Genomic DNA, 26653 nt, shown 5'->3' on the forward strand with positions numbered 1-26653 from the left:
GTTTGGTGCTCACATCGTCTTTCTCTCTCCCTCAGCTTCTCTATCTCCCTCCCTTTCCTGTCCCTCCCGCTCTACACACTCATACGCACACATACATACTTCTCCCCCGCGCTCCCCCCACCTTCACGCTGGCTCATTCACTTCAATGTGTTATCCACGCAGAGATTCCGACTCAGAGCATGGGGGGCGGGGTAGGATAAATACTACTGAGAAGAGGCAACAAGACACACTGAGACTGAAACCCACTTGCAGTGCAAGAACCACAAGCAGGACTCCGAAGCCGGGAGTAAAAGTACCAACAATATATTGGAGCTCGTAAAGGAAAGACAAGAACACATATTCTGCTTTCAGGACTTTTTGGAGCTCCAATATACAATCAATTCGATATTTGGCTATAGTCCGTTTACTTGGATATAGCAACCAATAAAAGTTGGTAGTACACTCTTTGGAGTTTGGTCAGAGTCGTTTTATTTTACGTTTGCTTGTGGAAGTGGACATTGCACTAGAACTTGGGATCGATCCGACACAGTCGGGTCTGGACTTGGCATTTACAGTTTCTGCTGTCGCCCCTTGCTGAACGTTTTGGCCCGAACATTCTGCGATGACAACGTGAAGACTTCGAAAGTTGCTTCCTGAATCCAGCTCGAGGAATTGTGGACCTTTGGATGGAGAGTGTGAACTAAGAGAACGTTCTTAAGGTACAGTAGTAGCCTATTCTATTGGTTGATTCCTTTTACGTGTTATGTTGCTCTGACAGTTCAATCTTGTGCTTGGTCAATAGAGCTTGGAGAAATGTATTGCAAGTACATGTTCATTTTTTTATTGATGTGTTTACATGGAAGCTTATGTGAGGCAGATGTCTCTGCATATGTGAAAACCTGCTAGACATTGGGAGAGTTGAGGTACTGGAATGTTAGCATGAGTTTAGTCCGTGCAGCGCTGCGCGTATTGAGACAGTCGCTGAACATGGTGCTGAACAATGACATTCTGACTCGGTCGCTGTCCATGGTGCTGAACAAGGAGAGTCGGGTTCAGTCGCTGTCTAAAGCTCTGTCAAAGTCTTTCCGTTTGTTAGCGATCGTCTTATTGCTGCAATATTGTGACTTCAGAACACATTATTGCAGCAACCTGCACATTGGATTCATGATTAGCCTACAACAACACGACACAAAATGAGAAGATTTATGCATGTGAAACAAGCATGCAAATGCAAACGATTTCAACAGGTCTCTCACGTGTTGCCCCATATCCTTTAAGGTATTTTGTGGGAGCAAAGGAACTATCATTCCACCTTGAGAATAGCCGTCCAGATCCATTTGGGCTGCACGGATCTGAACGTATATGTTGCATTGTATGATCCCAAAAGATCTTCCACATATCAATGATTTCATTCAATTGCTTTACCCTTGGAAATACTGTATCAACTTGATGTCTCCTTTGTAAGTTTGCACTCAGCCGGGCAATATTTCTCAATGTCCCTCCGCACTACATCTCATTTCATATAGTGTTACTTTACAGACACGGACACAGACAGACATCATAAGAAACCGTGTGCAATGAGATTGTAAATTGGAAGTGATTTTGATGACAGCATGAAGTTCTATCATTTCACATTTACGTCATTTAGCAGACGCTCGTATCCAGAGTGACTTACAGTTAGTTAGTGCATACATTTTCATACTGGCCCCCCGTGGGAAACGAACCCACAACCCTGGCGTTGCAAGCGCCATGCTCTACCAACTGAGCTACACGGGGCCATAATATCATGTTTATTATGAATGTTAAACACAAACATTTCTGCCGTGGGAGTTGTGATATATTGTCACATGGAAAAGCTGAAGAAAGCTACATGCATCGCATCCATCAACAAGTTTCTCAGTGTTCATGTATGGTTCCTTTTAACGGTCCAATATTCCCGACTGTCACAATCATACCCTGCTGAATCTCTGAATTTGATTTGATTTAATAACGTATGTTAAGAACCTGTTATTTGATCATGCAGCATTTGCTATTCATATTGTTTGAATATAGAATTGCACATACTGTATGATTTCATGGTTACCATTTCAGTTTTTGTTTATTCAATGACTATGAAACTAGAAAAACACTTCATAATAATCAAACAGTGTCTACTGGCTTTCATGACATTCCTAATGCATGATATCAGTGCATGTTGTTTTGGCATGTCTTTGACTCAGTGTTCATGTAATGCTTTGGAACTTAAGACACATGGATGACTTGTTTTCAAATCAAGATTTTCATTTGCTAACTTGCTGCCTGCTGGAATTGCACAGCATTCACCTCCAAAAGTGCATTTGGAAAACACACACACATTCACAAACACACACAAACACACACACACACACACACAGTTGCCACAGCAACTGAACAGACTCTCACAATAGGTCTCCAAAACAAAGGAGGGCTTTTAGACGCAGTAGTGCTTTATAATGTCAATAATTAGGATCAATTTGTTAAGTGCTAACAAACAAGTCAGCTCTCATAGAAAGAAACAACGGGGGTACACTTGGATGAAAACAGGCATATTTAAAGGTTGCCAAAAGCTGAGTGACATTTAGTGTGGGAGAGAGCCTTTTCTCTCACACCCATCACAAGTGGGTATAAGAGCTCATGTAGTCTTGGGCTGTGTTGATTTTCCTCATCAGCGCCCTTTTTCTTGTAGTGTCACATGAATTTGTAAAACGAGAGTCAAACGGCCACAGAGTTTAAGGATGGTACCCTGCATGTGCCTGCCTTGGCTTGAAAAGAAACAGTGTGATGGCCCTGAGAGCAAAGTGTTTTAGCTTCCTTCAAGTTTTTGCTTTTGCCATGAAAGTCAGCAGAATGACAGCAATCTTGCAGAGAAAAGAAAAATGGGGACAGGGAATAAAAATGACCTCCCCTCCTCCCCTCCTCCCCTAGGGCTTCAATCACATATGGTTAAGTTGCAGCTTGCTTTCTCTTATCTTTCCTTTCTCCAACCTCTGCATAAAAATATACAAAATGAGAGAAGATTTGGGGATTTGTTGGCCACCTGCAGAAGCTGTGTACTTCATTTGCTGCATGTTATCTTTTCAGAAGAACCAAGGAGATGTCCCTGTGTTAAAACAGTTCATATACAGATTACAGGCAGTGCAGAGTAGAGCAAATAACAATGTATTGGTTGTGTGGCAATATACTATGATTAGAACCTGTTTAGAGTAGTCAGGGCTTGACAGCCACAGGTAAATACACTGCTGGCAGAATTCTTGTCAACTGATCTATGATTGTGTTCAAAACAGCCACATACATACTAAGGGTAATGGTTTCAATGGCAGCAATAGAACTCCCCCCCACACACACACATACACACTCCCACTTACTTTCTCACAGCACTCCATTTTCATTAGTCATGCAAACAAATGGCCCTTCTGCCTTAAAGCACTTCTTCTATTTACATTTACACTTTAGTCATTTAGCAGACGCTCTTATCCAGAGCGACTTACAGTTAGTGAGTGCATACATTTTCATACATTCTATCTCTGCAGATCTCCTGTGAAGTCTTGAATCATTGTACAACTTCAACATAGATATGTTGTACACATTCCTAAGTGCACATCCCCAGAGAGAAACAGGAGTGTTTTTCACTGTGGTGTTAGTCCTGTTGGATACATGGTGTTATGCAAAGCACATCATCATCTCTCTGATGAGATGTGCCACTTGAAAACTGTGTATCACAGCACAACCAGACAGAGAGCACCTGATGGTAATTGAGCCCTTTCCCCTCTTCTCCATTTTACACCAATATGCATCTAAAATGTATAACAGCTGTTTCCATAACTACCAACTGCTTACACCTATGCTGCCTGCTTTTGCAGAAATGTTGTTGACAACAGCAAGATAGAGCGAGAGATAGAGCGAGAGAGGGGGAGTAGAGGGGAACTATAAAGAGAGAGAGAGGCTGTAAATGTGACAGCCGGACATTTTTCCTTTCTCTCCTCAGTCCTTGCCCCACTAGAAGCCCATTCATGGAGCTTCCGGCTGGTTACTGGGAGGCGGAGGGAGGAGAGAGCGCGAGAGACATACTCCCACACAAAGCATAGGTGTACCTCAGAGGTAGGGTAGAGGAAGGAGGCCTTTGCAGAGTGAGATGGATGGGGAAAGGTATGATAGGGTCTAGCTTTGAAGGATGCAGGTGCACCACTACTGAGAAAACAAGGGAAGGAGGAGGCCATGCTGAAGTTTTGCATTCCAAGTTTTTTGGTATATCATTCTGCACTGGGTTGTACCTCCTGCTCCTCCACACACCCAGTAACTTAGCCAAGACTTTGAGCCCCCTTACAGACTTACTTATAATATTTTCAAATTCATTAATTACTCAGCATCATTTGGTGGATTAACAATGTTTCAGGGCTTCTTCGGACGTTAGTCACTAGCTCAAGAAGACTGGGCTACCATAGTGACACATGGCTGGAAGAAAATCCTTGCCCTGCATGCATGAGAAAGTTGTTGCTGAGCAACAGTCTTCTTTTCTCCTTATTCCCGCCTTAGCTCCAAAAACGCCCCCAACCCAAGTCACAACAACGCCTAGACAATGTGCAACCTCATCAAGTATAAAGTGCCACATGAAGAGTCCAGTAAAGGGACACTGATCTTGTGTGCTCTTTGCTACAGGGCCAGATAGGGTTATTCATATATGTGACTTGACAGATACAGGTGTAGGATCTTAATTTGAGCCAGTTTGCTACATAAGGAAAATAATCTTGCAGCAACAGGAAATGTGAATTATTATGTGGATTATAATTAATGGACATTTTTGTTGGGGTTGATAATTTTTTTGTAAGGGAAAATCAAGTCTGAAATTATAAAATGGGAATAACAAACTTCAGAAGCCTTTTTAAACCTCAAATACACTGCAAGATTACATTTCCTGCATTGCCATGGTACCCTTACTTCTCAGTTTCGTGGGCATTGCAGAGTATAAGTGACTATAAGCGTTGTCTGCTGTTCCCAATGGCAACGCGCCGGCACAGACGTCAGCCTGACGCACACTGGTTAGCGATTAACGGCACATTCCTGTGTGTGGGAGGAAACAGCGAGAGAGAGAGAGAGAGAGAGAGAGAGAGAGAGAGAGAGAGAGAGAGAGAGAGAGAGAGAGAGAGAGAGAAGAGATTGAGAGAGAGAGCGGAGGCTAGTCCGCTGCGAAGGACTGTAATTGCAGGTCCACACACTGTTATTATACTCTGGACCCTCAGTGCATTTGTTCAGTGGAGAGATCTGATGCTGCACAGAAATGCACAGTAATGCTAATCACAGGCTCAACACTCAAGTGGGGATAAATGTAATCAGAGGACCGGGATTATTTGTATTTCACCTTTATTTATACAGGTATGTCAATTAAGTCAATTCAGACCAAATATGTATTAACAATGACAACCTGTGCAGGTTGCAATGAGTATAATCATGATATGAAAATCTAATATTAGTTAGTTCTGAAGAATTCCTGAATTCACCATTGGGCCGAGGCACCTATTGGTCGGTGCTGATCAGAGAGTTGTTACACTTAGTGACCTGTCATGTTTCTTTTTTTGTCTCCCCTTTATCCAACAGACACATCTTTGACACATGGCTGTCTGTCTGTCCCACTGAAGCCTTTGAGCCCCATCCAATTCCTCAGAGACTAAACCAACAAGGTCCAAGCAACTGAAGTCACATCGCAACTAATTACATAAATAGAGGAGAGAGAAAAGTGAAATCGATTTTAGTCCCCTCGAAACGTCCTCTCGAAGCGACCACACAATGACGTGGTCACCTCCCCAGTCCGGGCCCTTAGTGGCCCTTGTGGCCCTCCTTTTCCTCGGTTTGACTTCCAGCGTCCCATCCGGCCCGGCCTCTGATACCTGCGCCACCCTGGAGCAGAGCCGCTTCTTCGGGCTGTTCTCTTCGACTGCCAACCTGCCCTCCATGCCGTGCTCCTGGACCCTGCAGAACCCAGACCCTCGCCGCTACACCGTCTACATGAAGATCACCAAGCCCACCGACTCCTGCCTGCCCCGCCAGGTCAAGACCTTCCAGTTCGACTCCTTCATCGAGACCTCTCGCACCTACCTGGGTATGGAGAGCTTTGATGAAGTCGTCCGATTGTGCGACGCTTCAACGTCTGTAACCTACCTGGAGTCCAGCAAGCAGTTCCTGCAGCTCCGCAAGGTGGCGCCAAGACACGGCCTGGAGATTGTGGAGGGAGAGAGCAACGGTGAGTTCAAGGCCGAGTTCCTGGTGGTGGGCAAGAGGAACCCCAGTATGCCAGCCTGTCAGAAGCTGTGCCAGTGGCTGGATAATTGTTTGTCCACCAGCACCCATCCCAACCCCTGCGGCATCATGAACACCCCCTGCCAGTGCTGGGAGACCCCCGTCAGGAAGCCCGGCGGCTGCTACCGTGGAGGCGTCTACCTGGAGAAGTGCATCCCAACCCCCAGAGACACTGGACGTGACATTGTACGCGATGCCGAGATCATAAGTGAGTAGAGTTACCACTACCTAACCTGCTTATTGTGTTATGCTCAATGTCCATGACTCCACGTGTCTGTTTTTGTTATCCCAAAATCCCAAAAAGAGTGTAGAGTCTAGACTAGATCTCTGTCTAGATCTCCCCCCCCCCCCCCCTTTTGCTGATATAGAGAATGTGGGGTTCTGATGAAGATGTGCCTTTTGCTGCCCCAGTATCATAAGGCGTAAATGAAGGCTGTTTATTAAGAGACTGTGGGGCTCCTTAAGGGCTAAGTGGTCAGATCGCTCCAACTGCACAGAGTGTTACCTCGCCTTTTTGTTTTCTTGGATGGCAGACATGTTTACTGGCTCTTTGCTGGGGGATTGAGGGATGCGAGAGATACACACACACAGTGTACACAAAGCCCTCACAGTTAGCTGGCACAGGAAATAGAAGCCAAGCACTTGCAGTAACCATAGCAACGTGCCAGTCTTGCACACCATGCTTTCCAGGGTGCTGAAAAGCAAACAATCATTTCTAAAGATGTTTTTTTATCTGGTATGGCTTCTCACAAAGAGCTGTCCTTGTGCATTTCTCAGCACCCTGACAGACACACTAATTACCCGTTTCCGGTTTTTACATTGAAATCCTTGAGAACACTTTACCTGAATAATCCATTTACACTGAACTGTAGCAATTTCTATATCTCAATTTCTGCGCAGTAAGACTTTGTTAGAATGAGCTGAGCTCCATCAGACTATTGACTCCACATCTACGTACCATTGTCATCCTCAAGAATTATGTCTCTGGACTTGTGTGTCATGTATCATGTATGCCATGTGCCTCTTCTCTTCTCTCCTGCAGAGAGCTGGAGTGGGTGGGGCCGCTGGTCTGAGTGCAGTATGGAGTGCGGGGGTGGAGTCCAGGTGCGCAGCCGAGCCTGTCAGCCAGACGATAGTGTGTGTGAAGGCGTGGTCGAAGAGGGGCGGGCCTGCAACCCTCAGCCCTGCATTGGTGAGTCTACCTGTCAATCTAGCTGTCCATCTGTTTTCTTGCCAGCCTGTAATGTCCAACCTACTGTCTATCTTTGTGTTGATCTGTTTGGAAGCAGCTTGAGTTTCAGCTCACTAATCATCTTTTACCTCCACAGGTCAAGTGCGAACCCGTAGCCAAGCTCTGGCTTCCATCGTCGGCCTAAAAAGAGACAACGCTGATGTTCCTACCACTGGAGTCCTTCACCCTCAAACAGGTGAGACACACGTTCTGTGGATAAAGGATAAAAAATCCAGTTTTGGGAATAGTTGGAGAGGTGTTTACAATAGTATAATAACTGGTATAATATGTCAAATTTAAGATACCGGTAGACCATTTGCAGTATGTGATGTATAACTTAGATCTACCATATAACAAGTGTTACGGCTGCCGGACCTTCAGTGCTGACTCTTTGACCCCTGACCTTTGTAGTGGACGCTGCTGCAGTTGCAGATGAGTGGTCCCCCTGGAGTGTGTGTTCAGTGAGCTGTGGAGAGGGCTGGCAGGCCCGCACCCGTTTCTGTGTTACCTCCTCCTACAGCACCCAATGCACTGGCCCCCTCCGCGAAAACCGCCCTTGCAACAACACCATGGTCTGCCCTGGTAAGTGGTGGCTCATTTACTGGGGCGTGTTTAGGGTGGTGTTTAGGGTGTGTATGTGTTTGTTTGTGTGTGTGTGTGCCTCTCGATAGGTTGGCAACTATGGTAAAGATCACAACTCCACCTAGTGGATAGCTCATGAAATTGTCCCCTCCCTGAACTCACAGTCCCTACAACTCAGCTAATTCATATTCATTTTGAGGACAAATAAAACATAACTGTAAAAATGTATGTTTGGTGACATGGGCTGAATTTTTCCTCTTGTTTTCAGTTGATGGAGCTTGGGACGAGTGGTCTCCATGGAGCCTGTGCTCGTCCACCTGCGGCCGTGGTTACCGTGACCGCACCCGCACCTGCAAGCAGCCCCAGAATGGAGGAGAACCTTGCAAGGGACCCATCAAACAGACCAAGTTCTGCAACATTGCAGTCTGCCCAGGTTAGCCTTATTGCTTACTTAATTATGATATATGCCATTTAGCAGACTCTTTTATCCAAAGCAACTTACAACAGTGAGTGCATACATTTAAGTATATGTGACCCTAGCGGGAATTGATCTCACGACCCTAGCAGGAATTGATCTCATGACCCTAGCGTCATACTCTTACCAACTCAGCCACACAGGACCACTTACTTACTCATCTTAATGAGTATATCTTTGTCAATGGGTTAGCCTTGAACCCCCTCACTGACCCCTGTGGGAGGAACTCTGACTGACTAAGGTACTTTCACTTTCAAGGCTTCTCTCTTCCCTCTTTCCTTCCTACCCTTCCTACCCATTCTGACACAGCTAAATGCTTTAGTAATGGTGGTTATCCGCGGAGTCAAATGTTGGTTTGGCATCACAACTGACGTACTGTATCTGCAGAACAAATGCCTGCAGGACTTAGTCATTGGCCATACAGGCAGTGAGTCATACACTCCTCACTCACACAAACATGTTGGAGCTTCAGTTCTCTCTCTGTTGATACATACACACCGCCCACTGACAGTACATAAATATTCAGTCCATCTGGTACTTAGATGTTTTTGTAAATATTATAACAATGGCTTTTCATTTGCAATTCCATTATTCACTTAGCACATAACTGATTTTCTGTCGCTCCTCAAAACAACTGAGTTGGTTAATTTAATGTGCCTGGCCATGTAGTTTTATACTGTGGACAGCAGATGGCAATATGCACCACCAAGAGATGACCGCTGTAAATGACTGTCATAACTTTGGGAAAATCTAATTTCTAAAGCGAATACATATTTCACCTGAAATTGAAGGGGTTTTGAGGACAAATCATCTTTAATAGTCTATTCAACCCAATAATAAAATACTTACTTTGGCTTCCAAAAGAAACATTTGGGAATAGCCAGACTCTCTAAAATGTAATTAACCATTTTTGTCTCTTTATCCATTAATAATGATTGATTCCATTTCTGACTAATTGTCTTGCCCTTTGGAAGACTGTTATCTTAGAAATGAAATTCATGACATTTTAAGATCACTTTTATTTTTATTTCAAACTGCCTTGTCATGTATTTTCACCAGGTCAATTTCCCTCCTTGCCCACCCAAGAATAGACAAAGAGGACAGTGCTTAGAGCAGCATTAAAAGTATAGTGTTGCACTGAATCAAGTCCCCCATCCATTCCCATTAGAACAAAAGACTGGGCTTGGCAGTGAGAAAAAAAGGTTCCTGCTCACCCGTGTAGGCTGAAGGGCTCACTTAATGAGGTGGAACTCTGGGAGCGATGGAATGCGATGTCCTCCAGAGACTCCAAATTAGGCCTGCCATCCTGTGTTGGGAAACATTGACTGTGTCCCAAATGGCACCCTATTCCCTATATAGTGCACTAATTTTGACCAGTGCCCATAGGATAGCTATAGTGCTCTGGTCAAAAGTAGTGCACTATTTAGGGAATAGGGTGCCATTTGGGACGCATTCATTAGAAAAATAGGCCCATCATCTTTCTTCCCATACGACCTGCATTGAGCGAGCAGCCATTTTTCTTCCTTAAAATACAGTACACTTGATGATGTTCTTATGCGCCAACAACTGGAGGTTTTGTGTGTCGTTTGAGGAAGGCAATTGGTATGAGAGCCTTTTAGAGTTAGAGACAACTGCAGTGGTGCATGAAGGACAAAACAGAACAGAGTTTGGGCCTTCACTGCTACTCAGTCTCAAAGTAGGACATGTTAAAATGTTAATAGCATCACTGTGCCATGATGATTACTATAATGGCCCGAGGTTTGATGGTGTCCTAATACTCCACCTCCCTCTCTGGTTCCCTCTAGTGGATGGTGCCTGGAACGAATGGTCCGGTTGGACCACCTGCTCAGTCTCTTGCTCCAATGGCACCAAGCAGAGAACACGTGAATGCAACGGACCGTCCTATGGAGGCTCGGAGTGCCGTGGTGATTGGCGTGAGACCAACAACTGTTTCCTGAAAGATTGCCCAGGTAGTTTGAAATGGAAATCTATTTTGTCATAATAACTTGTCAAGTAACCAGTTCCAGGGGTAGTCTATGGGTGAAGGGCCACTGGCTACTGGTCAGTCTGTTGAGGGTCAGGGGGTAACATTGTGTTTTGTCTCTCTCTAGTTGACGGACGCTGGTTATCATGGAGCTCATGGGGAAGCTGCAGTAAGACCTGTGGGGGAGGAAGCCAGCAGAGGCAGAGGATGTGTGAAGGACCTTACTTCGGTGGAGAGACATGCCCTGGAGAGAAAGGAGAGCTGAGACGCTGCAACGAGAAAAGATGCCCAGGTCAGTGAGTCAAAACAAACATGGCTGACATGTGGGATGAAATACAATTCAGTGGTTCAACACAAAACAATAGTATTCAAATCCAACTTGGCCACAGAAAACCAAGCAATACTTTGATTCAATGCAACAAAGTATGTGACCAAGTCTCCCTCTCTTCTTTTCAGAACCCCATGAGATCTGTCAGGAGGAGACCGACGGCGATGTTGTGTGGAAGAGAACCCCAGCAGGAGATATGGCTGCCGTGACCTGCCCTACAGACTCCACAGGTACAGTACATTAACACATGTAGCACATTATTCTTATAAGATATACATTTACTTCACATCTTTAAGTAATGTTATCATCCCTGTGTATGATCATGCTGACCTCCAGTACTCTGTCGTACACACAGGCTTGATCTTGCGCCGATGCACCCTTGGCGCTGTAGGCCTTGCTTACTGGGAGAACCCGACCCACATCAAGTGCATCTCCAAGAACTACCAGGACATTTCCTTGTTGGTAAGTTCACTACGCCAAAAAGGAGTGTCTGGAGATGTATCCTCCAACAAACCTGCTAGTTATTATCATCTATTGTTGGATCACACAATTAGTAGTCAATCCTTGCAACTCTGAAGATGTTGCCCTTAAAGTCATAACTACAAACCCTTAGAGATGGGTCTCATTACAATGATAGATACCTAATATGATGACAGTTCAAAACACATCTCCACAGCCTATGATTTCCCAGCAGGGTACTCAAGCTGCAGTGTATCAGTATACCAGCTAGAGTATCAATGACCTAGTGTGACCTCTCTACTTACCCTCCCTTCCCATAGGCCCAGCATGGTGTTAATAAGGCTCAAAAGGGTCTGATGGCTGATGGGATTTCTGAGGTGATCTCCCGACTGAGGGCCACCTCTGATGAGGGGACCAAGTACAGCGGAGACCTGCTGTCCATCATGGATGTACTTAGGAACACCACTGAGATCTACAAGGGAGTCGGATACAGCCTGAGCAATGCTGATGTGGAGGTCAGCCAGAAATACTGTGTTGCTTTTGAATTAAGCATTGAAAATAACATTGTAATGTGTATTGTCACTCACACAGAGTAAGCTATTCATTTTGCCATGTGTATGCCCTAACACTCCTCCAGCAAAGTATGATTTAGTCTTTAGTCTAACACCTATCGCTAATATCTCCTTCTCTACAGAACTATGCCCAGACAATCAGCAACTTGCTGAAGGAGGAACATCATGGCAAATGGGAGGAGGCACAGCTGGTGAGTGACAAGTTCTGACAACAGTGTATTTATGCAATGCGACATATTAATAGGTGTGAGTGGATGTTTGTATGACTGTGTAACTGAGAAAAAGAGTGGAGGAGAACATTTTTCTTCCTTTGTCAGGTTTTTGTAACTGTAAGTGTGAGAGATGGAGTGGAGGAGAAAGTTTGGTCTGTGTAAGTGTGTAAGTGTGAGAGCGAATGGGGGAAAAGTGGTAACTGGTGGTATCTCATTATCACCCCAAAAAACCCATTCAGTTCCCTACCAAAGAATAGACACCATAGGAAGAACAGGACACTCAGGGAAAGAATTGGCTAAAATGTGAGAATATTGATTAAGAAAAGAACATGTGTCATATCAATCCACACCCCCTTGACTTCCGTCACACCATCCCATACTAAAGATAGTGTTAGGAGCATGTTTCCCATTAAACAAGGATAGCACACCACCATACTATCTGTCTCATGTGTGTCTCACATGGACCATTACGAATAGGTTAACTGTGGCCCCCAGCCTCATGGATATGATTACTCAGGTTGTTATTGTAATAGAGAATGTTCTCAATGACCTACTTGGTTAGAGAAAGGTAATACATATATTAGTATGGAAAACTCAAGTCACTAATCAAAAGGCCCCACTTTCAGGGAATAACAATTTGCGTGTCAAATTGAAGATGAACTGATTATGAACTAACAGTGTGTCAGTTAGGAGAAAATTAAAGCTTGGGGTAGAGAGAAAGAGCGAGGCAGGCAGGAAGAATCTCAATGCCCACTCTCCAATCTGTGCGTCTCCATACCAACCCACAGACCATGGTAGTTGTAAAGAAGGGACACATACACAGACACTGTACATTGTACAATATGTATCACACAGATGTACACACCTTTCGCCCACGTCGCAATTGTTCTGCGTCAGAGAGACGCAAGAGCCCTCCCTCCCTTCCACAGAGAACAGAGAGAAAAAGAGGAGAGTGAATCAGCAGCCTGCTGCCTGATGCCCATGTATGGCCCTCCGGAAGTTAGGAGGTTCCACTGTGGATAATAGTGCTTTTCACTGCTCAGGGACATTAGTATTGTGAAAGAATGAAACAGAGCATGAAAGGCATTACATATACAATGCAGTATTAGGCCTATACATTCATTGTTCCTCTATATGCGCAGCTTAGATAAGCAATGCTAATACCCTCTATGAAAAACGAATAGTCTCCCAGCCGGCAAAACTGGCGTTGTAATAATGACGCAATTTCAACCAGATAACAACCAGTTCTGGTTGTAAATGGGTTGTAATGACGTTAATTCAACCAACTTCGAACAATCCCTGGATGTTTAGGATTTTCTTTTATATTAATTGATGGTCTCCCCTCCTCCCTTATTCCTTCTCTCTCTCTCCCTCCCTCCATCGGTCTCTCCTCTAGATGGGCGCTAACGTCAAGGAGTTCTTGCAGCTCGTCGAGAACTTTGTGGACATGATCGGTATGCAGATGAAGGACTTCCAAGACATTTATGAAGTCACAGAGAATTTAGGTGAGCCACACATGTCCCCTGCCAGCCGCTCTCTGCTCTTACACCCCAAGATAAGAATGATTTGTCTTTACCTTTATCCGGCCACAGAGTGCATCAATCTTAACCATGTCACAAGAGAAGTTCTAGATTAGCAGGGAAAATCCATCTGTTATCACTATGACATTTTGGCAGGCCAATTAGTAGCTATCCATCTTCAAGATAGCACAGAACCATAGCATCTGAAATATGTCAAAAATCTAATCAAATTAAATGTTATTTGTCACATGCTTCATAGACAACAAGTGTAGCCTAACAGTGAAATGCTTACTTTCGGGGCCATTTTCAACAATACAGATTTAAAGATACGATTAATATATATATATATATATATATATATATATATATATATATATAGAAACAGTGACGCGAGGTATAAATACACAGTGAATAACAAATAAAAATGAAGAGTAAAAATAACATGGCTATGTACAGGGAGTACCAGTACCGAGTCGATGTGCAGGGGTACGAGGTAATGTTTAGCTAGATGCAAAGATGCAAAGATTAACCCCATCCTGCATGTTACCAATTACGTGGGATGAAGCTAGAAGCAGATTGGGTTTTACATAAGCTCTCAGAAAAGACACATACTGTCCAAACTGTAGAACTCACGCTTATTTTTCTCATTGCGACAGCAATTTCTTGCCATGTTGTCTTGGCTATAGCAAAGGTGACATTCACGATCTCAGTTCACACAGGATTCAGCAGCAACTCCTCCAGACAGTTAAAGACATGACGCATGACGTATGAAGCCATAGCTGTCCTTGGCTCCGCTTGTTCAGAGTTCAATGAAATGATTCTTCACTTACCAGACCCTAATGGAGTCAAAGTATCCTATACACACCTAATATCTATTTTTCTCCTCTACAGTGTTGAGCATCCATAAGCGCCCCACAACCATGACCACCGACTTCACCTTCCCAGTGAAAGGATGGAGAGGCATGATGGACTGGGTCAGGACCTCAGAGGAGAAGATCACTGTCTCCCGCGACGCTCTGTCCATCGACCAGTCTGGTGAGAATGGCATTGATACTGTAGTTAAAGAGTGTACATTCACAACCACTGATGCATACATTGTACAGCTAGTCTACAGATATACATGCATGTATTTATTTGTTTAAGGAAACAGATAGAAGACAGTAAAACAAACAATTCTACCAACTTAAAAAGTCTCAAAAGCTCTTGTCTGTTCCTGTTGACATCTACCATTTTCTTCTCTCCTAGTGAAACAGTGGAATATAATAATAATTGTGGGTTTTGTCTGTTACAGAGGGCACCACTGCATTTGTGACCGGGATCATTCTTTACAGAAACCTCAGCTCTATCCTGTCCTTCCAAAGGTAGCCTTTCTTACTGAATGACTGATACTGTATACCAGCTCACTTTTACAGTGCCTTCTAGATATACCGTACCTTGAGGAAGGTAGACTGTCCTCAATTGAAACCTAAATGGGGCTAGGACTCAGTGATTTACAGACATATGGTTACTCACTGTAAAAAAACAACTACATTCAAATCATTTTAGCATTCCCCTGAAGTAGCCAGCCATTCATTGCCAATTAATCAAATACCGGAAACAAACCTACAATACTTTTACAAAACTGTGCTTTTATTTGACCAAATGTCCTGTCTCTTCTCCCCTCAGTAACAGCACCGTCCTCAACTCCAAGGTAGTCACGGTTATGGTCAAGCCCACCCCAGGCCTGCTGTCCTCCCCAGTGGAAATCGAGTTCCCCCACCAACATAATGTAAGTTTCCATTGGACAATGGCCCTTTAGAACTACAAGTCCACTAGGGGTATTGTCGTTTTTTTTTAACAAGCATCCTACATTTGACATTTACTGTACACTCTACTGACATTTGCAGTGCCACTATGACTTTTTTCATCTTTTTGATCTTTAAACCACAAACTTCACAGCTATACAGTACATTAAGTTGCATGAATAAACCTGTGCCATTATGGTATTGAGGAGTGGCATTTTTTAGTCCAGTAGGTGAAGTTAGCGTGAAAGGAACGTGTGATGGTGGTTAGCACCATGCTGTTGCATCTCACACATATGGTGGTAGATGGAGGACTCCAACTGTGCACCCTATGCCTTTCCTTTTTCTTAGATCCTTACCCCGCCTTTTCTCTTTTTCCAGGACACCATAAATGAAACTTGCATCTCCTGGGATGAGAGCGAAACGTAAGTGGTGACTAATGTTGTTTACATCCTGTTTGTGTATTTCCATTCATAAATGTCCATATTTTCATCATTTTGTCAACCCATTTGGTGATAGCTGATTATTCCTGCAAGCTCAAAGATTCATTCACTCCTGCTTCTATCACTTTATATGAGCGTTCACCCTTTAGCTATATAAGTCACTGTGATGCAGTAGTGTTGCATCTCTTGTAATGTCAATCATCTCTACTAGCAGGGACAGAGCATCAGTAGATCATGTTGACATGACCCATCCGCCTGGGCTTTATGGGTAGCAGTCTCTCTCATCCTCAGAGTCCCCTGTGACACCTTTCACTGATCAACAGGTCATCTGGATCCACAGAGGCAACATTGATGTAAAGTTTAATTTTAATAATCCAAAGACAATGGCAACTCTTCTTCTCCCATCTTTCCCGTGTCCATTTTGTTAACAGAGGTCAACAGGAAGTGACACATGGACGTTTAAAAAAATGTCTACATGCATTTTAATGCATTATGAATACCCCACGTCGTTCTGTTTACCCCCAGCTCTGGATCTATCACTGTGGGGCTTAGGGTGCATGCATCCTAAATGGCACTCTATTCCCTATATAGCACACTACTTTTGGCCAGAGCTCCACAGGGACTATAGGGAATAGGCTGCCATTTTGGAGGCAGCCAGCCCAACATTTGCATTTAGATAGATTTGTACACTTGTGGATCACAGATAAGCACAGCAATGCATTCAACTGAGGCCCTATCCGCCTCCGAATCCCTTCCCACCTGAGAAAAGCAAACCAAGTCGAAAGAGAGAAGAATAAATAAAGAGGAAGAGGAGAAAATGTAATCAACTCCTACACTTTCAGAAGGGAGGGGGGTAGGAGAAGGGAGGGGGTATGTGCCTCCAGCTAAATTAGATTCATTTTGGACAGCAGATGTGATTAATGCCTAGATGGAGGTAGGAGAGGGGGGAACGGGAGAGAGGGAGAGAGGGAGAAGCCCTGGATCAGATATTGGGTCAATGTTTACTCTGTGGAGCAGCACTTGTTTGGTTTTGAGGCAGGCTCACGGGGAGGATGTCATTATTCTACATGTCCATCCACGCCCAACTGTCTATGCTATGCTATAGACACACAGATTTAGGCCTAGCGCTAAGCTAGGCTAGTCTAGAATCAGTGTTCACCTCTCAGTGAGATGCTATTAGCATTAGATATTAGACATAAGACTCATTCCAAGCTAACCTACTCTGTCTGATCCCTATTCGAAGCTACACAGTCAGATATTTACAGTTAAACAAACCTTTCCAAGGAACAATGCCTCCTAGTCTACCCTATACTTCACCTTACAACTTCTAACCCATCTGAGCGATCTGAGAAATCTAACAGGCAAGCAGGTATTTAACTGAACTGGCAGCAAAGCAAAGCCTTCTCTCCCAGATGACTTTCCTGTTGACTTCCTACTAGTGACTACTGCAATTTCCCCCTAGCCTCCCTGCTATACATGACAGTGTGTGGGCTTATATCTGGGTAGGAGGCTGGCTGGTGGTTGTGTTCTATTTTCACAGAATCACAGCTTTTCACTCCCTTTTCTCCCCCTGACACTCACAACATGTGAAACACTGTGAGGTGGCAGCATCTGCTGCTGCACAGTGCAGCCAGATCACTTTACCCCCATGTGTCATAGCAAGGATTTTTTTCACAGAATATGTGACGCCCTTGTGTCTCATCCCTCATGCTTCCATGATGAGGAAAAGGGATGGTTTCTGTCTGAGATTGCTGATTACAATGTCTTTTAGTGGTCATTGATGACAAGACATTGCCCTTTGTCTCAATACCTAAAACTGGATATTCTTGGATGAAAATCCATAGTGGCCATCTTAACTGAGAGTTAAAAGCATACACCATAGATATTCAAGGTTTAGAGAAGACCCTATGTCAGTCATATAGAGGTCATGCGGTGAAGCGATTCCCGTGCCCACACCGTAAGGTTTAGCAGAAAGGCACAAATGAAATCCTTTCTCATCCACAGAAATCCACTCATATTTCTTATTTTACTCATACATTTGAGAAAGTGCTAGAAGAAATGGATTCTCTTTTACAATCTCCTCTTTCAGTATATTGACTATAGGCTTGTTGGGGTTCTCCAGTATCCACCATCTCATGTCTACTACTGCTTGGGAAAGATGGTCAAATAATATAATTTAGACAGATCATATTTTATGTTTTTGGTATAGCATTAGCAACAATAAAGTGTTCATCCCATAGCAGTATGAAAAATGTATGCACTCACTAACTGTAAGTCGCTCTGGATAAGAGCGTCTGCTAAATGACTAAAATGTAAATGTAATAGCAGGGCCACCATTTCAGGTGTTAGAACTACATTTACAGAATGAGACATACATTTACATTTACGTCATTTAGCAGACGCTCTTATCCAGAGCGACTTACAAATTGGTGTATTCACCTTATAGCCAGTGGGATCACCTCATAGTCACTCATAGTCACTCATTATAACAAAACCGTTTGTCTTGTGAAAACAACAGGTTTATTCTTCTATCATTACAGTGTAATAAGAACTTAGATTTGGAGAAAACTCACACACATATCACATATCATATCAATCAAGTATCAGAAACATACATTCCCATGGTAGAGCATAGCACTTGCAACGCGGGGGTTGTGGGTTCGATTCCCACGGGGGACCAGTATGAACAATGTATGCACTACTGTAAGTCGCTCTGGATAAGAGCGTCTGCTAAATGACTAAAATGTCAAATGTACATTTCAAATTACCATGCAAAACTGAAAGACCTGTGATTTGCTACTACAAATGTTCTGGGCATAGTTTATGAGGTCTTATTATAGTATACAATGACAAATGATTGGGATGGAGAGGTTGATTTGAAGTATTTCTCAGAGAATTGTTTCCTCACTCATACATAACCCGCACTTCTCTTTCACTCTTGCCCTGTGCAGTTCTTCGCTGCTTGGATCTTGGTCTGCGCGTAGCTGCAGAGCGGTCGCCGTTGATTCATTCAGAACCAAATGCGTGTGTGACAGGCTCTCCACCTTCGCCATTTTAGCGCGTCTTAACCCTGATATGGTAAGTGTTGCGCCTATTTACCGTGTGTTTCTTTAATGTTAATGTTCGTTATGTGTGATGATAGAATGAAATGTAAACGTAGGCGTTGTTTTTCGAATGGCTCGGTTTCGCGCTGCCAGCTTCTCCCTCTTTGTCTCTGTGCAGGCTCCATTGACCATAGGTTTGATAGACTGGTGATTTTAATGGTCAGATAAATAACTGTGCAACATGTTGACATCCGATAGAAATGGCATTCAATATGTATCAAAATAACTGTCGAATAATGGTGATAATAGGCCTAATCGTTACATTTTAAATATGGTTTTCAATACATTTTCTTATTTAATTTGTGCAAATGACATATGCCCGTGTGTGCATTAATAATCGGAGGCAATTCTGTGTAATTCTTATCAATTGAATGAAATAAAATAGTTAAATTAATGTTTAAATACAAAAGCTAAATGTTTTAATTGTAGCCTACAAATAGAGTGAATAGCTACAGGCGTCACCTGAAAAATGTCTATGGGATTCAGGCACTTAGGCTTATTAATCATATCAGAATTTGTTCTACATATCAGAAATGTGTTTCCATTTATTATTTCATGCATTTTGCGTATTGAAATTCATAGGGAGTTGCATTTCATAGTTTTCACAGCATGCATTGACTTGGTGGAAAAATATACTTTGATTAGTGTATTCATTCTATCAATATGTATAGAGCTCTATTGCGCAAAAACCATGTGTAATTTACCCCGTTTAGATTTTGCCTCCATAGCAGTTCACTCTCTAGTTGCCCTGGTAACGACTTCTGTGGTGCAAGCTCATCTGTGTGATTTTTGGTAACTGAGATATTGTATGCTTGGACTGCATGATTCTGCTGTATCCAGCGGAAGATCCTGCCAATCTGAACATAAGAGATGCAATCTGTGCTTTGTTTGTCTCTAGACCTGTTGTCATCGATTTGATTTGTCTCTGTTGCCAGTCTGGAAAAGGATAAGACAGCTACAGCGCCCCCTGTGTTTGTGAGACAACAGCAAAAACCAGCCACCCCTACCCACCCCCCCATAGTCAACGGCCAGCTACGCCAATCATTTTGCCTGCCAATACCTCTGAATCCATCCCCCCCCCCCCCCCCCCCCCCCCCCCCTCTGAATAATGGCAAAAAGACGCTGGCCAATGAGAGGCAGACGTCTGGTTGTGCACTGATGGTTCCACCCGCCCCACCATCCTTTGATGTGTACTGTAGACATTTTCAATACTGTCCCTCCGCCTGCCAGCTGTATGGGAGAGGAGAAAGAACAGCCAGACACTGCAGTGTTTCAGCTCTCATTTGATAAGGTCTGCTTCCTGGACCCTGCACCAATGAGAACGTGTCTTGGACACATAGTCAAAGAGGCAGGATTGGCCCACCTAGTTAGTCAGTGAAGATAACCTTGACCAATGGCCACCGATTAGAGCGGTGCGCACTGGGTAATCAAGCCTTATCACAAATGAAAATGTGCACTTAATAGGCACCATAAAGGACTTTTTCTTTCTTCCGTCCAGATTCTATGTTTAGGAGAAAATGGGAACATTGGGATTCTTCAAGGGCAAAATCAAGACATGGCTCATTTTTAGGTCAAACTCGTAGGCTGAATTACAGTTTCATTCAGTAGCCCATGGCGAAAGGCTGCATCAACCCAGATAGACAGATAAATAGGGAGGGAGATAGTGAAGCTAGCATATTGCTGCCACAGTTATTTTTCTCCCTGGCATTAGCAAAAGGTGGAAGCAAAAGGCAGTTCAGCTCACCCCTTCGCTATCTGCCATCTGGTTTGGGAGCCTCTGATGTAGTTGGATAGATTTCGAAACAAATCTGCTGTGCTAATTTAGTATTTGGCTGCCGTAGGCCCGTGTTTGCCAGCTGTGCTGTGATATGAGGTAGGTCCTCGCAGAGAGCAGATAGCGACAGAGACAGCCCTCCAAGGCACTGCATTCATCCCCATTTTAGCCTCTCAGACATTATCTGCAATGCCAAAGCGATGTGGCACTTTGTATTTTGTATGCTATAGACACAACATTTTATGGGTTAATCATAAATGGAGAGCCAAGCTAATTACATTTTGGTCAGTGATATCCGGGATCCTTGGGATCCTTGTCCCTACCCTAAACTCTAACCTTAATCTCAACCCTTACCCACCCTAACCATAACCCTTACCTAACCCTAACCTTAACCCTTACCTTAACCATTTTACATTTTAACTTCAAAGGGACGTCCCAAGGATCCCAGATAGCCTATTTTTTTTTATTCCTCAGTATTTAGCTCGCTCCTTAGCCTTTTCCCACCTCTTTATAAGTGCCACAATTCCTAACCCCTATCAAAATGCCTAATTAGACTCTTCGACTATGAAGGCTTTCACCTTGGGTGCCTGAACATGATTTGTCCGCGTCTCATTTGCACCACAGTGATGCAGATTAATCTAAGGTGTTAAATTAACTCAAGCCCCACAAAAGATATCAAAGCAGGGGGATGGTAGGCGAGGCAATAAGCCCCAGCCAGTTAGCTGGTGGGTGTGGGTGGGGGGCACTGGGTCCCTCTCATCAGTATTGGTGCCCTCGTGGCCCCACAGGTGAGTCAGCAGCAGGGCTAACAAGGGCGCGACAACCTCTCCCATGTGCCCGCCACTGAGAGTTCAGTGTGCCAGGGCTGTCTGAGACAAAGGCGGGCACCTCCGATGGTACTAGCAGGGCACCAAGCTGCTGTCAGAGACATGGCAGGGCAGGGGGTGGCAGATTAATGCACAGGTGATAAGAGCCCACCTGTCCACTGCAGAGAGGGGTGAGAAGATACTGGGTACACACACAGACAGTAGAAATCCCCTCATAGAAAGGCACAACGGCATATAAATCTATGCAGATATCAGCTTGTAAGGTTGGGTGGTGATACGTAGAAGGTTACTACTGCAGCTATAGCCACCGCTGTCGCACCACAATGGCAGGAGAAAATAACAGCAAGCCTAACTGAAACACCCGGGATATTTCTCTCTCTCTCTCTCTCTCTCTCTCTCTCTCTCTCTCTCTCTCTCTCTCTCTCTCTCTCTCTCTCTCTCTCTCTCTCTCTCTCTCTCTCTCTCTCACCTTCTGCTTACTAGCGGGAGATATATGTTATGTATCCTCCTCGCCTCATTTGCTGGTTCAAAAGCTCAATGGGGAAACGCAGTGACCTCGGCCGAGTCTCTGGCTCGCCGCTCCATCTTACTGACACGTTCACCTTGGGGTCACCTTGCCTTAGTCGTGGCCTAATTGTGCCATTCAGCTGTCTGCCTTCAGGGAGCCGTCTGCTGTTCCAGATAGCGCAGCAGAGAACAGACCCACAAGGCTCACTGCTAGTGTGTGTGTGTGTGTGTCATTGTACATTTTCTGGTGTTAGCCTTTTTCATGTGTGTGTGTTTGCTGGTGTGCACCGTACTAAGGGAATGCATTGTGTTGTCTTGTCTCCTCTCTACAGAACATGGATAAGACTCTGCTTCCCTCTGTGACGCTCATCGTCGGCTGTGGGGTCTCGTCTCTCACCCTTCTGCTCCTCATCATCATCTATGTCTCCGTCTGGAAGTAAGTGCCCCCTGGAAGCAAAACCACTATTAGACATTTCAGTAGTATCGTATGTCTTTGTGTGCGCAACACGCTTTGTCTTCCCCCCGTCCTCACTCTCCTTTTCGTCCTCCAGGTATATCCGCTCGGAGCGCTCAGTGATCCTCATCAACTTCTGCCTCTCCATTATCTGCTCCAATGCCCTCATTCTGGTTGGACAAACCCAGGCTCGCAACAAGGTAGGGCACAATTCTAACCAACCCCCTCTCTTCTTTTTCTTCTTCTCTATGGCTTAGACTGACTTCCTGCTTTGAGGCCTTGGAGATTAACCGCACCACTGACACCGTTTTTCTCTCACTCTCTTTCTCTCTTTCCCTCCTTCCTTCAGGTGGTGTGTGGAGTGGTGGCTGCCCTCCTTCACTTCTTCTTCCTCTCATCTTTCTGCTGGGTGCTGACGGAAGCATGGCAGTCCTACATGGCTGTCACAGGCCGTCTGCGCAACCGCATTATCCGCAAGCGTTTCCTCTGCTTGGGCTGGGGTACGTGCCCTAATAAATGGCTTTCTGTCTGTCTGTCACTGTGTCCATAGAAATATAGAAACACTATTTCTGTCCGTAGAAATATAATTGCTAGAATGGGCATCCCCATTCAAAGAGTAATTAAAGTAATTATATTTGTATGAGTCTGTCACTGTGTCTATGTGTCTGTATTTCCTCTTCCAGACTTCACCTAATTCCAACCATCTTTGGACATTCTAACTGCATGTCTTCCTCTATTTCTGCCATTTTGTCTTCTCGTTCAATCCTAACTATGTTCCTTCTCTCTCTCGCTCTCTTATAGGACTCCCTGCTCTGGTGGTGGCTGTGTCTGTTGGATTTACCAAGGCTAAGGGATATGGCACCGTCAACTAGTAAGTTTAACCTCAATCTGTCTCTTCCTCCTCACCTCTCTCTCTCTCTTTCTTCTAGCTCCCTCTCTCTCTAACTCCCTTACCCTAGCTCATGTAATAATTGTTCTTGTTCTGTCTGTTCCCTGTAGCTGCTGGCTCTCTCTGGAGGGTGGACTCCTCTACTCATTCGTTGGACCCGCTGCTGCTGTTGTTCTGGTATATATCCCTGTATATCAAAAATAAATAAAAAAACATTCAAATACTTTTTAATGAATGCTTTACCTTACATTCTCTTATGACATATAGTAGTTAAACCAATTGCTAACCATTGATAAACATATTGTTAACCATAGTTAAACCCATTGCTCACTACAATTGTTCCACTCATTGTGTCTTTAACTTCTTTTGAACAGGTGAACATGGTAATTGGTATCCTGGTCTTCAACAAACTGGTGTCCAAGGACGGCATCACCGATGTCAAACTGAAGGAGCGAGCGGGAGCATCACTGTGGAGCTCCTGTGTGATTCTGCCCCTGCTGGCCCTCACCTGGATGTCCGCTGTCCTGGCCATGACCGACCGCCGCTCCGCTCTCTTCCAGATTCTCTTCGCTGTCTTTGACTCCCTGGAAGGGTTCATCATCGTCATGGTGCACTGCATCCTGCGTAGAGAGGTAAGCACAACGTTTTCAAGTCGGACGTTTATTATTTTCCTATGTTTTGGTTTGTATTGAAGGGTGTTCTGAAAGGGTATATCAGAATGTAGCTGACTGTTTGGTCATTTCGCCACTGTTCTAATAGGTCCAAGAGGCAGTGAAATGCAGAGTTGTTGACCGTAAGGACGATGGCAATGGAGATTCTGGCAGTTCCCTCCGTAATAACCACCACACCCAGCTCATGGTGAGTGTCTTTGGTTATGCTTATAATGTCTTGAATTAAATTGTTATGAATGATTGAGTCTTGTGTTTTCAATGTAAAAGTGTTATATAAATAAACTATTGATCAGTACTAATAAAACCATATCTTTGTATTTTTTTTTGCAGTCTGATTTCGAGAAGGATGCTGACTCCAACAGACTTGGTGAGCCTCTTTCCTTTCATTAGCCCCTTAACCATTTTTCCATTCACATACTTAAATGCCCTTTCATTCCTGGAGGGCATAGGGCCTTTATTTGTCCATTTAGAATGAAGATATTTTAGAGGCATGTTGTTACTTAAGGAAAACATTTCAGCACAGCCTTTGATTTAATCTTTCAATCAATGTGAATCAACAGAAATGCCCAGCATGATTGTACTGTAAGTGCACTCTCTTACCTATTTGCCCCCACCCCTTCCCTCCTCCCTATTCTAGGTGGTATGAGCTCCTCCTGTGAGGAGAAGATGCCCCTCCCACCTCAGCTGCCCCTCCCCATGAGCTCCAACTTCCACACCCTGCCCTCCCATACCACCAAGGCCCACATGCAGGCTGTGCCCGAGTACTCCAGCCACACCCTCACCCTGAAGAGGGAGAAGAGCCGGCTGCATGGCGGCATGGACCCATCCTCCTGCGGGAAACCCGTCTATGTGTGCGACGGCGAGCTCTTCCAGCAGCTGGATGCCAACCTGGCGCGTGGCCAGGTGGAGGGGAGCTGCCCCGACGGTAGTGGCTACTTGCTCCTGCCCAACACCACCTCTACCCTTCGCAAGGCGAAAGATGACCCGTCCAAGTACAACATCAGCGTGGAGCAGCTTCCACAGACCAGGCTGGTTCATCTCAGCGGACCCTTCGCTGAACCCCAGGCCACTTTCGGACTCAAGGCACTACCATCCGACCGGGTCAGCGTGTCCTACTCGGAGAGGGACTCTCCCATCCAGAACATCCACAACATGTCCAGCGAGTCTCATATCACCCACAGCAGCCTGGGAGACACCTTCGACTCAATGAACTCCATGATGTCCAAGAGCGAGACCATCTCCACACTGTCCATGAGCTCCCTGGAGAGACAGAAGTCCCGTTATGCTGAATTAGATTTTGAGGTATGTATCTTAATGTAACCAACAAAACGTTATTATATAACAAATACTGTATTATCATGTTAATAACACATCTATAAACTTGTAATAAACATGTAATAACTTCAAAGAGTAACATTTAAGCAATCTCAAGTGCATAATTGTATATTAACCAATAATCTGGATAGTAGGAAATTAAATTTGCTTTTTCCCATGTGTCCTGTAGAAGATCATGCACACAAGGAAACGTCACCAGAACATGTTCCAGGACCTCAACAGGAAATTACATCACGCTGAGAAACAAGACAGAGAGTCCCCTGCTTCAGACAGCAAGGTAAATAATCCTACAGAAATCTATTTTACAGTGTACATACGGATTCACATACAGTTATTAGTTCTTTTTATTTAAGATAAATACAGTAGAAAATAAATGGTAGTCGCTAGGCTAGACAACATTAACCAAAAGAGAAAGAGAGAGACCATTCCAAGCCATGGAACATCTTTAATCAGATTCGTCATGCAGAAATGCTGAGTCTTTATTTACATAAGAGTATTGTTCTTGAAGAAAACTTGACCTCAGCAAACCACTGACCTCAGCTGTTAATTGCATTAACAGTCTTTTAAGATAGTTTAAATAATTATGATTTTTTTTCTTCTTCCTTACAGTCTGTGAGATGGAGTGTGTCCTCTGGAGGAAGTGACAAAACAAACCACAGCGTGAGTCCTATTACCCATACTGGTCTAACTTTCTGAATACACCTTTTAAGGCATTTTAAACAGGGTGTACTCTGCACTGCAACGCTCCACTAGCCCCCAGTATAACAGTTAATCCACATTACAGAATTATATTATGATTTTTAAGTTACCTTAAAGGTAGTTAGTTAATGGCTAGTCGATTGACAGTCGTTGGATTAAACAAGGAATACTACAATGAATGACCATTGGTCTGCCTATCAACCAGATTCACAATTTTCATAAAAATATAGGTCCAGCTTTATTGCATTGAACATACCGAATCCAATGTAGGTATATTGATGATACCAATACTCATGGCCTTCCTCTTTTCACCTCATCAGGACAAGCAGCAGCCACAGGTGGAGAGACCCTGGGATGGGGTCCAGAGGACGCAGCATTCGCCACCTGCCTGGGTGCGGAAGGACCTGGAGCCCCTGGCCGCGTCGCCCCTGCATATGCAGCAGGTGGAGTGGGAGAAGGCTGGAGCCACCATCTCAATGGTCAGCCAGGACATCATTGACCTGCAGACGGAGGTCTGA

At 44.3% G+C, this 26653-nt stretch overlaps 1 protein-coding gene across 1 annotated transcript; it reads left to right on the forward strand.

Moving 5' to 3' along the window:
• Positions 1-5778: 5778 nt before the first annotated feature.
• LOC311114205 (adhesion G protein-coupled receptor B1-like) lies at positions 5779-26653 on the forward strand (the record flags this gene model as incomplete). The annotated part of the gene is made up of 29 exons (XM_084157162.1): positions 5779-6496; positions 7331-7480; positions 7617-7715; positions 7931-8101; positions 8370-8534; positions 10382-10546; positions 10688-10852; positions 11017-11118; positions 11244-11350; positions 11668-11862; positions 12042-12110; positions 13528-13636; positions 14543-14686; positions 14943-15012; positions 15317-15419; positions 15814-15857; positions 18827-18953; positions 22420-22523; positions 22639-22741; positions 22891-23041; positions 23343-23412; positions 23541-23607; positions 23805-24062; positions 24190-24288; positions 24432-24468; positions 24739-25403; positions 25606-25713; positions 26046-26096; positions 26456-26653. The coding sequence occupies 29 exons, from the start codon at positions 5779-5781 to the stop codon at positions 26651-26653; spliced, it is 4614 nt and encodes a 1537-aa protein (XP_084013288.1).

This window comes from Coregonus lavaretus, assembly GCF_964263955.1.
Source record: "Coregonus lavaretus genome assembly, chromosome: 3".
Classification (NCBI taxonomy): domain Eukaryota; kingdom Metazoa; phylum Chordata; class Actinopteri; order Salmoniformes; family Salmonidae; genus Coregonus; species Coregonus lavaretus.